This window comes from Balaenoptera ricei, chromosome 14 (assembly GCF_028023285.1).
Source record: "Balaenoptera ricei isolate mBalRic1 chromosome 14, mBalRic1.hap2, whole genome shotgun sequence".
Classification (NCBI taxonomy): Eukaryota; Metazoa; Chordata; class Mammalia; order Artiodactyla; family Balaenopteridae; genus Balaenoptera; species Balaenoptera ricei.
Window position 1 is genome coordinate 86,649,601 of NC_082652.1, and position 14,649 is coordinate 86,664,249.

A 14,649-nucleotide genomic window follows, 5' to 3' on the forward strand; every position below is an offset into this window, starting at 1 on the left:
TATTGCAGCAGCAAGGAAAAAGGTCTATTTGAGGAAAGAGCCATTGGGTAAGGGTGGGAGCGGGTGTCAGGAAAAACTGTAAGACGCTGTATGTTTGGGCCACTCAGGATGGCTGCTCTCTTGCTCTCTGTTCATCCCCTGCCCGACCAGGGCCTGCTTCACCTGCACCCTATGCATACGACTGACCTTCCTGCGTACTTGCCCCAGGTCCCAGCTGGTGATTGTTCTTATCAAAGGGGCGGGGAGGTGCATGCCCTCCGCTGGTTTCCCTGGTAACTAATGAGCCCACCTGACGTCAATCCCCATATAACTGGCAATCCCTCTCCCCCAGCAAAGACTGCCGCCATGTCCTGCCACATCCTGCCCTCCTTGCGCCGGCACATGGTACGGTGTCACTCCAGGACCTTGCTTCAGACATGTAAGCTCCCCCATCCGTTAAACCACTGATGTCTCTGTTGCCAGCTCCGGGCTCTTTCTTCGGTCTTGAAGCTGGGCAAGCACAGGGCTTGTAGGCTTGTGGGGTGCAGCCCAACAGACAATGAAATGGGTGAAAAAGAAATGGTATCTTGTGTTTGGCACCATTTGGGGGTATCTGCTTCTGAAAGGGCTTGCACCTCCATTTTTTTGAGTTATTTTACAATTCAATAAATTGTAGAAAGCCGATAATGCAGGTAATTTTTGCTTATAGAGATGCAAATAAACTTGTCTGATAGAATGTAATTGATTATTGCTGTGGCTATTTACCAGCGTTCCTGATCAGCTATAAGCCCTTTGAATTCTCCTTGGAATCAGTCTACCATCTTTTTGTTCCCTTCTTAATTAATGAGTGAGATTAATTGTTTACAAGTGTTCATTTCATATTTTTTAAGTCATGATTTTCCTTTTTTTTAAAATGATATCTTGGAAGTTCCCTGGCAGTCCAGTGGTTAGGATTCAGCGCTTTCATTTCAATGGCCCCAGGTTCAATCCCTGGTCGGGGAACTAAGATCCTGCAAGCCACACGGCACACCACGCACCCGCCTCCAAAAATAAAACAAAATGGTATCTTGAAACAGCAGGTAATGCAGGAATCTGTAACAGATTCTATCATATGTCAGCCACGTTTAACCCTGAACTTTTAAAAGAGCACGTTTCAGTTTAATATTTTAAATAAAGCCTAACACACATTATCTTTGTCTTTTAGCTTCAGACAAGCTTGACTGAACCAATGGCGTTGTCCAAATCAGTATCTCTCCCCCGCAGCGCGTACTGGCATCACATCACTCGGCAGAACAGCGTTGGAGAAATCTACAGTTTGCAAGGCAAGTAACCGTGAAGCACCGCCTTTAGCTTCCTACAGGTGGACCACGGGCCATGCATATTGCTTTGTATTTGCATCGCTTGCTTTTCCTCCATTTCCATTTATCAGCTGTCACTGGCCACAGTGGGAGCTCTGAGATTTACCGTGGCTTTGCTAAAGGTATCATTTCATAGACTCATGGTAAAAATTATCCCAAAGAGCACCAAGGGCTGAGGACCCACTTTGGCACAGGAATTTGACTAAAACATTATAGAAAACATATTATCCGAAGCTAAAAGTAGTTAATACCAGGGTCTGTTTCATGCTGTGTTTTACAAAGGATTTCTTTCTTAGCATCTTGTTGCCATAATAGGATTGAATATCAGTTCAGGAGGCTGACTTCCAGCTCTGTGATGAAATGCTGCATGAACCTACTCATAGTTTTAAGGTTTAGCCAAAGCCTTGACATAGAAACCATATGGGAGGGTGCAGGGCAGAAGGAGACGAGTGTAAGTATGTTGCTTCTGTATTTTTCCTAATGATAAAGCGTTGACTGACTGCTTAGCGGATGAATCAGAGGAACAGAGAGCAGGTATTTGATCAACAGCAGCAGAATTCAGTTTCCGTGGTTCTCTTCCTATTTTTTCCCTTTTGTCCTAAATTCATAAACTTAACCTTCAGATAAAATATTCAGCTGCAAGAAACTAACAGCTGACCAAGACAGGAGGAAGCAGGAACTAAGAAAAATAAGGCTAAAAAAACACAGCTGAAAACACTCATCAAAACTTTTTTGAGCATAATAGGCTTGAACATACTAGGTACCCAATAAATATCTGGTGAAGGAATGGCCATCATAAGCTTTCAGAATATTTTTCTTTTCATACATTAACTTTTGCTCATATTAACAACACTAAATGTTTTGACAAAAAAAAAAAAAAATTCTGTAACAAGCAAACTGAAATAGTGTATTTTTAAAGCAGTATTTGCTTGCCAGAGTTTCAAACCTAGAATAATGGGATTTGATGTGTGGGAATGAATGATTAAAGATACATTCTGCAAGGAAAAGCAGTCAGAACCACGTTAGTCACTCACAGAAGATAATTGCATTTTATATTTTAAATGAACCCTCTTATCACCAGCTTGACTACCTGTATTTAATAGGTCATTATTATCTTTTTGTATTATTTATTTGTATGAGAAAATCTTTAATGGCACAAGGATTAGAGGATTGAGAAAAGGAGGGGACCTGCTTTGACAGTTTCATGAGTCAGAAAGAGGAGACGTGCTTCCATTCTGTTTTTTCTGTCCACAAATGCCAGTAACCACACACTAAAATCGCCCGAGTCATGATCTTGTAAAGTTTATCTTGCTTGTTCCGGGGATTAGAAATAATTAGAAAATATGCCTTTAACGTAAGGTTGTTTTTACTTAAACATAAACGTATATATGTAAATATTGATATTCAATAGAAGAAAACTAAAACTGGAATATTTGAATAAGAGAATAAAAACAGTTAAATTTCTAAGCAAAAAGAAAGCGAGATGTTAATAGAAATAAATTGGAAATGGATTGGAACCACTGTACTGAAAACTTTGGGTTCTGACAAGTTGTCGGTCTGTAATCCCAGCAAATAAAAGACTGTGCTCTTCACGGTAACATACAGAAAACTTTTCTCTGAAGGTAGCATTAAGATTTAGACTGATAACTTCAGAAATAATGTCATAAGCACCCAACAAAAAATACCAGAATGCATTAAATTTCTGAAAACATTGCCAGAGACTTGTTGGAGGACAGTATTGATTTACACAATAAAATAGAATCAATAACTAATTAGAATTCTCTATGATTTATGTCACAGATATTAATTTCCAGTTAAGGGTTTCAAATGCCTTATTGATTACGATGAACTGTTTATTTATATGATCTTGTTGGCGAGGAAAAATTTACCTTCTAACCTTCCAGGTTCTTTGGCTGGTCTAATAATTAAATTGACATTAGATTAACAGGAGAAAAAAAATTTGTTATATATACGGGAGTCCCATGAGAGCCAAAGGCAAGTCTGGCAACTGAGGCTTATATGGCATGCTGAGCTAAGGGAAGGGACAGGGGCCTGGGGCTTCCAAGGGGAGGAAGGTGAGTCACAGGACGATAAGAAGAGCAGATGTTTGGTAATTAAATGTTTGCCCTGCCACACAGATCAGGCATTCAGATAAAGTTATCTCTGTGTCTGAGCCAGGCCCCCTGTCTAAATTCGTTTAGGCAATTAAGTGAGAGGTTAAAAGTTCTTCCTGAGTCTTTTGGACCTTGATTGTATTCAGCTCAAAATAATCCACACGCCAAAGTGGCACATTTTGGGGAGACTCATTCCGAACCCCTTCAATCTCAATGTCACATTCTTCTTTGGTTGTTAGTTGTTGTTTTTATGTAACAAAAAATATGCATTGATTAAGGTAATTACTGTAAGTCAGATAAATATAGAATATACTCAATGTAGAGTACATTTCACTGTACTGTGCATTTATTTTTGTGTTGCATACTTCTTAGAGCAATACATTTTGCCATTTTATATACCCCTCATATTATGGTTATATCATATAGAGAGAGATACAGATAGATAAATAGATTGTAGGTAGGTAGATAATATATAGATCAATATAGATACAAATTTGTTAGTGATACTTTGACAATGATTTATTTTGTTCTCCTTTTGTTCTGCTGAGGAGCTGAGAGAGGTGGAGGGGCAGAGCCTTTGACCATGGTTTCTCCTGGGGTGTAATCCCCTCAGGCTCTGCCCTCATGGAATTAGGGCAGAATAAACTACTGAATCAAGAAAAATCAAAATAGAAACAACCTTATCACCCCTTCATGCACAGGTGCATTTTTTTTCACTAAACTACAGTTAAAAGTGTGGTTATTTTGCATCTCACTCCCTCAGTTGTGCTCCTTGAAGTGGCATCACCTCTTCTTTACAAAGAGGAGAACATAGTCAAGCAACTATATCATTGATCTTCCAGAGTCAAAGGAAAACTCTGGCGTTGGTGGGTGATATATCGTCAAGTAAACTGCAGGTAGCATTGAGGAATAAAAGTCCGTCGTTAGAATTTTTTCACCATACTGTTAACATTCTAACTGTGAAGCTGAGATCAATATGAATTAAACTCAACAGGCTTTCATTCAGAAGGTAAAGAGGGAACAGTTTTATATGCTTAAAGTTTAATAGATTGGAATTCATTAATAAGCAGCACATGTACTGGAATGGAAAAAAAATTCCTGGTGTGAAAACAAATCCATTCCATATAAAGACTTACCTATAACTTAAATTGCCGGTCACCCTCAAAACTGCACCTTACTTGGTTTTACTGTATTCACTTCTGTCATCCAGTCTATAACCATAGAGGCAAGATACACTGTAAAAGACTGACATATCAATACTGACATCCTGCGTTTTGTTTACTCTAATGTTTGGGGAAAAGGTGCAATATCAGATCTCTCCATGGTACTCCCAGAACAGCGCTCTGACAGTACAAGCTGTTGTGGTTTCCCCAGTGTGCTCTAGCTCTCTGGAGTCAAAAACATTGAAAAGCAGAATGATTACTCTTTAATAAGTACACACTAGCTAAGTACGAGGCAGCTGCTGTTTAAAATCTCTATCCCTAAATGGCTTTGATGGGTTATGTCACCTCTTCCTGGAGAAGTCGTTAATAAAGACTTTTCCTTTTCTCGATTTTTACCGGGTAATCGGGATGATTGATTTGTATTAGAAAGTAATTTTTGATTTATGTTTCTCTAACTTCTGCATTTATGAAAAACATTCTACAGATGTTATCTCTAGACTCAGGGAAACATAAACTGTTAAAGGGAAGGAAACATGATCTTGAACTCTTGACTCTAAAGTGAATGCTCAAAACACATCATTTGTTTTACTCGTGATAGAACTGTGATTTTAGTTCTAAGGCCTTCAGCAGAAAATGTGTTGGGAGGATGAGGAACACTCAAAAAAAGCAAGACAGAAAGAAAGAAGGAAAGAGAGAGAAAGAGAGGAAGGGAGGGAGGAAGGGGAAAGAAGGAAAGAAGAAAAAGAAAGAAAGAGAAAGAAAAAGAAAAGAAAGAAGGAAGGAAGAAAGAAAAGAAAAGAAAGAAAAAGACCACTCAACAGCCAATAAATCGAGAGGCAAGATTCGGTAGAGAAGGACGGACTTTATTCAGAAAAGCCGGCAATCTGGGGAGATGGTGGACTCATGTCCAGAGACCAGTTCCCAAGATTCTGCTCAGCCATGACAGCTTTTAAAGGGAAAAAGGGGAAACCATTTCAGTTAATCATTAAGGCAGGAGGTCAGATTCTTCATCATTTTTCTGCTGTGTGCAGGCCTGCCGACTCCTCCCCATCTTCCTTGGGACACGTCTTGCCCACAGGGTCTACCTGCCCCCACAGGGTCCACCCGCAAATTTGCTAAGGGGAAGAAGCTAGGGGTAGAGAGTCAGTCATTCTTTAACTACTTAATTCTTCGTTCTTACTCGTTCTCATCCAGGAAAGGAACCAACAGGTTAGGTAAGGTGTTGTGTATATTTAGAAAAGCAGAAACTAGGAGCTACGTTAAATGTTGCCTGATGATCTCATCTTTATGACTAAGGTCTAAGGAAAACAGGGATGAAGAAACAGAAAAGGGGCAAAGGAGCTGCTTACAGTAAGGAGGTCAGAGTTTTTCTTACTTAAGGCTCTCACCTTCACTTTTAATTGCCATTCTACTTATTTAGATGATGGACTATAGAGCAGGGTCTTTAAAGTGGGATTTGTGAAGATGACAAGAGCATTTATTAAAGACGACAAATCAAACTAGTAAAGACCATGGGTGGTACCAAAGCTCGCTCACGGGAGGCACTTGTGAGTCTTCAGTGAACTCAAAAATGTATTAGAAAATGCGTTATAAAGGATACAAGGAGGTGATGGCATCACGACCACTCTTCTCCCTGAGGACAGATCTCAACCAGTGTCGCGAAAGGAACCACTCCACCCCACTGTCCCAGCAGCCTTTCTCTGTGCACAGGCTCAGGACTTTTGTTGGTGCATCTGTTTCTTGCTTTAGGATCGTTGTTAGTGAACACAGACGCTTGCTGCTGCTGGTCTTTCCTTTGGTAGCACAGGAGATACTGTGAGATGCTGGGTTTCTGCCTCTCCACCTGATGCTTCCATCCGGGATTAGCTCTTCCACAGGCTACAATGACGAGAAGGGGGCATCGAGAATGTGAGCTGGAAATGATCCCCACGCGCCGCCTTATGAGACTGTGTGTTATCCTTAAACTTTCCCTGATACATTTAATGACTATTTTTTACACTAATCTACATGGGATAGGCTGGGACTTGTTTTTGAACAGCCTGAACAACTTCTCTCTTTGAATTAAGGACGATTGGGGGTGCCGTGTGTGAAGGTGACAACTTTTGGAGTTCTGCTTTCATTAAACTGATTAATATTCAAATGCCAGCTCTGAACTGTCTGCTCCCTCCACCCGTGGTACATCTGTAATTAGCTCCAGACCCCCGGTGTCAGCACAACAGCCAACCTGATTACACAGAAGGCATGTTATGTTCACCGAAAGGGCATCTGCTGCTCCAATTTCTCAGAAGGACAGGATGCAAACAGGCAATTCGAATTAGAGATAACCTTTGGAAAACGGTAAATAGAGTTCTGGCGGAGATGAGGGAGGTAAATCAAAGGATTTACTCACTCTTTCCTCAGCTCTGACCCTCTGTCCTTCTTTACTGCCTGTTTAATTTCAAGTTCGCATGGTTTTTAAATTGCTTCCATTGAGATCTTCTGTTTAAATTTTCATGATATGATGTTTTCCAAATTGCAAAGTTAATAAAAGCCTCCTGTAGCAAGTAACACACACACACACACACACACACACACACACAGAAATTTGCACCGGTGGTAAAAAGGAGCTTGCACGTGTTCACGCTCCCATCTTCCCGGGATTTGATCTGCGTGTTGTCAGGTGAATCAGTCACTGTGGGTCCACAGCAGCCAATACCTCACACCTTCTCCATAAGGCCCGACCCTGCTTCTGGCGATCTGGCAACACACCTTAAAACATGAGCCGGATTTTAGAATCAACACTTTGTGTCTATCAAACCTTCTCTATGAACATGTACTGCATATCCTTACCTTACGAAGGGTAAGTCAAAAGCAGAAAGTGCCTCCCTGGATATCAGTTTTCAGAGAGGAATGAAACACTTGCTTCCCCAAGATAGACACCATAAAAATGCTCCAAATATTCTCAGTGTGAAATGTCCCTCAAACCCCACAGTTTTCATCCATCACTCCCTCTTCCAAGCTCCCAGACATTTAGGTATAGCTTTAATATATCAATCTCTTTGTTTATAAACCTGTTTCTTCTACTAGGTTGTGAGGTAGCAACTTTTTTTGTTATGGTGAATCTACATTTTCTTTTTCCTTTTTTTTAAATTTTTTAATTTAATTTTATTTTTTTTACACAGCAGGTTCTTATTAGTCATCCATTTTATACACATCAGTGTATACATGTCAATCCCAATCTCCCAATTCATCACACCACCATCCCCACCCCCTGCCGCTTTCCCCCCTTGGTGTCCATACGTTTGTTCTCTACATCTGTGTCTCTATTTCTGCCCTGCAAACTGCTTCATCTGTACCATTTTTCTAGGTTCCATATATATGCATTAATATACGATATTTGTTTTTCTCTTTCTGACTTACTTCACTCTGTATGACAGTCTCTACATCCATCCACGTCTCTACAAATGACCAGTTTCGTTCCTTTTTATGGCTGAGTAATATTCCATTGTATATATGTACCACATCTTCTTTATCCATTCGTCTGTCGATGGGCATTTAGGTTGCCTTCATGACCCGGCTATTGTAAATAGTGCTGCAGTGAACATTGGGGTGCATGTGTCTTTTTGGATTATGGTTTTCTCTGGGTATATGCCCAGTAGTGAGATTGCTGGATCATATGATAATTCTATTTTTAGTTTTTTAAGGAACCTCCATACTGTTCTCCACAGTGGCTGTATCAATTTACATTCCCAGCAACAGTGCAAGAGGGTTCCCTTTTCTCCACACCCTCTCCAGCATTTGTTGTTTCTAAATTTTCTGATGATGCCCATTCGAACTGGTGTGAGGTGATACCTCATTGTAGTTTTGATTTCCATTTCTCTAATAGTGATGTTGAGCAGCTTTTCATATGCTTCTTGGCCATCTGTATGTCTTCTTTGGAGAAATGTCTGTTTAGGTCTTCTGCCCATTTTTGAATTGGGTTGTTTGTTTTTTTAATACTGAGCTGCATGAGCTGTTTATATATTTTGGAGATTAATCCATTGCCTATTGATTCGTTTGCAAATATTTTCTCCCATTCTGAGTGTTGTCTTTTCGTCTTGTTAGTAATTTCCTTTGCTTTGCAAAAGCTTTTAAGTTTCATTAGGTCCCATTTGTTTATTTTTATTTCCATTACTCTAGGCCGTGGATCAAAAAAAGATCTTGCTGTGATTTATGTCAAAGAGTGTTCTTCCTGTGTTTTCCTCTAAGAGTTTTATAGTGTCTGCCTTACATTTAGATCTTTAATCCATTTTGAGTTTATTTTTGTGTATGGTGTTAGGGAGTGTTCTAATTTCATTCTTTTACATGTAGCTGTCTGGTTTTCCCAGCACCACTAATTGAAGAGACTGTCTTTTCTCCACTGTAAAGCCTTGCCTCCTTTGTCATAGATCAGTTGACCACAGGTGTGTGGGTTTATCTCTGGGCTTTCTCTCCTGTTCCATTGATCTATATTTCTGTTTTTGTGCCAGTACCATATTGTCTTGATTACTGTAGCTTTGTAGTATAGTCTGAAGTCAGGGAGCCTAATTCCTCCAGCTCCGTTTTTCTTTCTCAAAATTGCTTTGGCTACTCGGGGTCTTTTGTGTTTCCATACAAATTGTGAATTTTTTTGTTCTACTTCTGTGAAAAATGCTGTTAGCAGTTTGATAGGGATTGCATTGAATCTGTAGATCGCCTTGGGTAGTATAGTCATTTTCACAGTGTTGATTCTTCCAATCCAAGAACATGGTATATCTCTCCATCTGTTTGTATCATCTTTAATTTATTTCATCAGTGTCTTATAGTTTTCTGCATACACGTCTTTTGTCTCCTCAGGTAGCTTTATTCCTAGGTATTTTATTCTCTTTGTTGCAATGGTAAATGGGAGTGTTTCCTTAATTCCTCTTTCAGATTTTTCGTCGTTAGTTTATAGGAACGCAAGAGATTTCTGTGCATTAATTTTGTATCCTGCAACTTTACCAAATTCATGGATTAGCTCTAGTAGTATTCTGGTGGCACCTTTAGGATTCTCTATGTATAGTATCATGTCATCTACAAACAGTGACAGTTCTACTTCTTCTTTTCCAATTTGTATTCCTTTTATTTCTTTTTCTTCTCTGATTGCCGTGGCTAGGACTTCCAAAACTATGTTGAATAATAGTGGTGAGAGTGGACATCCTTGTCTCGTTCCTGATCTTAGAGGAAATGCTTTCAGTTTTTCACCATTGAGAATGATGTTTGCTGTGGGTTTCTCATGTGTGGCCTTTATTATGTTGAGGTAGGTGTCCCTCTATGCCCACTTTCTGGAGAGGTTTTATCATAAATGGGTGTTGAATTTTGTCAAAAGATTTTTCTGCATCTATTGAGATGATCATATGGTTTTTCTTCTTCAGTTTTTTAATATGGTGTATCACATTGATTGATTTGCATATATTGAAGAATCCTTGCATCTCTGGGATTAATCTCACTTGATCATGGTGTATGATCCTTTTAATGTGTTGTTGGATTCTGTTTGCTAGTATTCTGTTGAGGATTTTTGCAACTATATTCATCAGTGATATTGGTGTGTAATTTTCTTTTTTTGTAGTATCTTTGTCTGGTTTGGGTATCAGGGTGATGGTGGCCTCATAGAATGAGTTTGGGAGTGTTCCTTCCTCTGCAGTTTCTGGAAGAGTTTGAGAAGGATGGGAGTTAGCTCTTCTCTAAATGTTTGATAGAATTCACCTGTGAAACCATCTGGTCCTGGACTTTTGTTTGTTGGAAGATTTTTAATCACAGTTTCAATTTCATTATTTGTGATTGGTCTGTTCCTATTTTCTATTTCTTCCTGGTTCACTCTTGGAAGGTTATAACTTTCTAAGAATTTGTCCATTTCTTTCAGGTTGTCCATTTTATTGGCATAGAGTTGCTTGTAGTAGTCTCTTAGGATGCTTTGTATTTCTTCAGTGTCTGTTGTAACTTCTCCTTTTTCATTTCCAATTTTATTGATTTGAGTCCTCTCCCTCTTTTTCTTGAGGAGTCTGGCTAATGGTTTATCAATGTTGTTTATCTTCTCAAAGAACCAGCTTTTAGTTCTATTGATCTTTGCTCTTGTTTTCTTTGTTTCTATTTCACTTATTTCTGCTCTGATTTTTATGATTTCTTTCCTTCTGCTAACTTTGGGTTTTGTTTGTTTTTCTTTCTCTACTTCTTTTAGGTGTAAGGTTAGATTGTTTATTTGAGATGTTTGTTGTTTCTTGAGGTAGGATTTTATTGCTATAAACTTTCCTCTTAGAACTGCTTTTGCTCCATCCCATAGGTTTTGGATTGTCGTGTTTTCATTGTCATTTGTCTCTAGGTATTTTTTGATTTCCTCTTTGATTTCTTCAGTGATCTCTTGGTTATTTAGTAACGTATTGTTTAGCCTCCATCTGTCTGTGTTTTTTACGTTTTTTTCCCTGTAATTGATTTCCAATCTCATAGTGTTGTGGTCAGAAAAGATGCTTGATATGATTTCAATTTTCTTAAATCTACTGAGGCTTGATTTGTGACCCAAGATGTGATCCATCCTGGAGAATGTTCCATGCGCACCTGAGAAGAAAGTGTAATCTGCTGTTTTGGGGTGGAACGTCCCATAAATAGCAATTAAATCTATCTGGTCTATTGTGTCATTTAAAGCTTGTGTTTCCTTATTAATTTTCTGTTTGGATGATCTGAGGTAGCAACTTCGAATGATTTTTTATCCCCATGGCTGTGCTAAATTTGGGTGGCTCAGTCATTGTGAAGAGGCTCTATCTGCAGAGGTTAAAATCTGGAGTTTCAGAGTTAAGTAAACCTGAGTTTGAATATTAACTTTACCACTGCTAAGTTGTGTGACTTTGGGCTATTTACTTAATCTTTCTAAGCCTCATATTCTTGGTCTCTAAAACGAGGATAATGGTACCTATCACAGCGCTTAAATGAGATTGTCCACATAAGGTATAAAGATTCCATAATTACTAACCATTGTCGATATTAAATTTGCAATAAGAAGTTTCTTTCCCAGACAAAGGGAAGAATGCTCTCCTATTACGGTTATTTTTTAACAACTTTATTTGAATATAATTGCTTTACAATGGTGTGTTAGTTTCTGCTTTATAACACAGTGAATCAGCTATACATATACATATATCCCACATCTCTTCCCTCTTGCATCTCCCTCCCTCCCACCCTCCCTATCCCACCCCTCTAAGTGGTGACAAAGCACCGAGCTGACCTTCCTGTGCTATGCAGCTGCTTCCCACTAGCTATCTATTTTACATTTGGTAGTGTATATTTGTCCATGCCAATCTCTCACTTTGCCCCAGCTTACTCTTCCCCCTCGCCATCCTCAAGTCCATTCTCTAGTAGGTCTGCGTCTTTATTCCCATCCTGCCCCTAGGTTCTTCATGACCATTTTTTTTTTAGATTCCATATATATGTGTTAGCATACGGTATTTGTTTTTCTCTTTCTGACTTACTTCTCTCTGTATGGCAGACTGTAGGTCCATCCACCTCACTACAAATAACTCAATTTCATTTCTTTTTATGGCTGAGTAATACTCCATTGTATATATGTGCCATATCTTCTTTATCCATTCATCTGTCGACGTACACTTAGGTTACTTCCATACCCTGGCTACTGTAAATACAGCTGCAATGAACATTGTGGTACATGACTGTCTTTGAATTATGGTTTCCTCAGGATATATGCACTGTAGTCAGATTGCTGGGTCATATGGTAGTTCTATTTTTAGTTTTTTAAGGAACCTCCATACTGTTATTCTTTTTGTTGCAAGGGTAAATGGGAGTGTTTCTTTAATTTCACTTTCAGATTTTTCATCATTAGTGTATAAGAATGCAAGAGATTTCTGTGCATTAATTTTGTATCCTGCAACTTTACCAAATTCATTGATTAGCTCTAGAAGTTTTCTGGTAGCATATTTAGGATTCTCTATGTATAGTATCATGTCATCTGCAAACAGTGACAGCTTTACTTCTTCTTTTCCCATTTGGATTCCTTTTATTTCTTTTTCTTCTCTGACTGCTGTGGCTAAAACTTCCAAAACAATGTTGAATAACAGTGGTGAGAGTGGGCAAACTTGTTTCGATCCTGATCTTAGTGAAAATGGTTTCAGGTTTTCACCAATGAGGCTGATGTTGGCTGTGGGTTTGTCATATATGGCCTATATTATGTTGAGGTAAGTTCCCTCTCTGCCTACTTTCTGGAGGGTTTTTATCATAAATCGGTGTTGAATTTTGTCAAAAGCTTTCTCTGCATCTATTGAGATGATCATATGGTTTTTATTCTTCAATTTGTTAATATGGTGTATCACATTGATTGATTTACGTATATTGAAGAATCGTTGCATTCCTGGGATAAACCCCACTTGATCATGGTGATCACTTGATATGAAGAACCTAAGAGCAGGACAGGAATAATGACGCAAACTTAGAGAATAGACTTGAGGACATAGGGAGGGGGAAGGGGAAGCTGGGACGAAGTGAGAGAGTGGCATGGACATATATACACTACCAAATGTAAAATAGATAGCTAGTGGGAAGCAACCGCATAGCACAGGGAGATCAGCTTGGTGCTTTGTGACCACCTAGAGGAGTTGGATAGGGAAGGTGGGAGGGAGACGCAAGAGGGAGGAGATATGGGGATATGTGTATACGTATAGCTGATTCACTTTGTTATAAAGCAGAAACTAACACACCATTGTAAATCAATTATACTCCAATAAAGATGTTTTAAAAAAATATATAGAAACGGTTTTCTAGCTTCTAAAGTTCAAGAAAAACTAAACCTAACTCTAAACCTAACCCTGTTTTTTTTTTTTTTGTTTTTTGTTTTTATTGAGTCATACTATTGTTTCATTCTTTTTCGAATTTATTTATTTATTTATTTATTTATTTATTTATTTATTTTATTTTTGGCTGCACTGGATCTTCGTTGCTGCCCTTGGGGCTTTCTCTATTTGCAGCGAGCAGTGGCTACTCTTTGTTGCAGTGCGTGGGCTTATTGCAGTGGCTTCTCTTGTTGCAGAGCATGGGCCCCAGGCCCGCGGGCCTTGGTGGTTGTGGCGCGAGGGCTCAGTAGTTGTGGCTCACAGGCTTAGTTGCTCCGCGGCATGTGGGGTCCTCCCAGACCAGGGCTCGAATCCGTGTCCCCTGCATTGGCAGGCGGATTCTTAACCCTGCGGCACCACCAGGGAAGGCCCAAACCATAAGTTTTTAATGCATGAAAAAAGGAATGTCAGGCAAAATGTCAGGCTTAAGTCTTCAGTTGTTTTTTTCTTTCCATCTGTGAGTATAAACAAGACATTGCCCCCTAAAGAGATGAACCACTTCTCCCAAGCCCTACATCCCTCAGTCCATGTAGCCCAAGGGAAACGGGACACTGTTTTTCAGGCCATGGAGTTGCAAAATTCCTGAAGGACTTTATTCAGCTCAGTGTAGAAGAGGTGTCCACAGCCCACCCTCCCACCTAAGGTCAATTCTTGCTGAGTCATTTACCCTGACTCCTGAGTAACCTGAGAACTTCCTCCACCAGGCCCCAACCTCTCTCCTCAAGTAGACCAGCTTTGCTTAAGCCCGTTATTACTAAACTGATTTTATCATGGCTGGACCAGAGATGAAAGGCAAGACGCAGACTGTTAATTAAGTTCTCCTGACATAGCACAACAAAAAATTTGAAGGTAACTCACAGTGTGAAATGTAACAGTCAGGCATTTAATCATGGTCTATTAGACACATAAAAGTAGTTACTAAAAGGCCCAGAGTTTCCAGATATTATATTGGATTAGTATAATCTAACAATGGCCTTATTCAAACAAATCGCTTCACTCTCTTTAATTCAAACCTGAAATTGAAATTTCAATTTCAAAAAACTGAAGACAGGAAGAAAAATATTAATATAAGTGAACTTTTTTCCCTCTCAATGTTCTTCTATGTAGTTTATAGTTTGTGAAGTGTAGCTTAACACAGTTAATTAAACCTGAAAGTTGGTCTCTATACTTGATTTTTCTCCATCAAGCT

At 39.2% G+C, this 14,649-nt stretch overlaps 1 protein-coding gene across 3 annotated transcripts in view; it reads left to right on the top strand.

Moving 5' to 3' along the window:
• Positions 1–14,649, top strand: part of DOK6 (docking protein 6) — a 401,706-nt gene that overhangs the window by 332,804 nt on the left and 54,253 nt on the right. For 2 of the 3 annotated variants that reach the window (XM_059894815.1, XM_059894817.1), the window contains exons 7-8: positions 332–418; positions 1,184–1,301. In XM_059894815.1, the coding sequence (XP_059750798.1) occupies positions 332–418; positions 1,184–1,301 (205 nt within the window). The remainder of the gene's footprint in view (positions 1–331; positions 419–1,183; positions 1,302–14,649) is intronic. The other variant, XM_059894816.1, reaches the window with a different exon arrangement.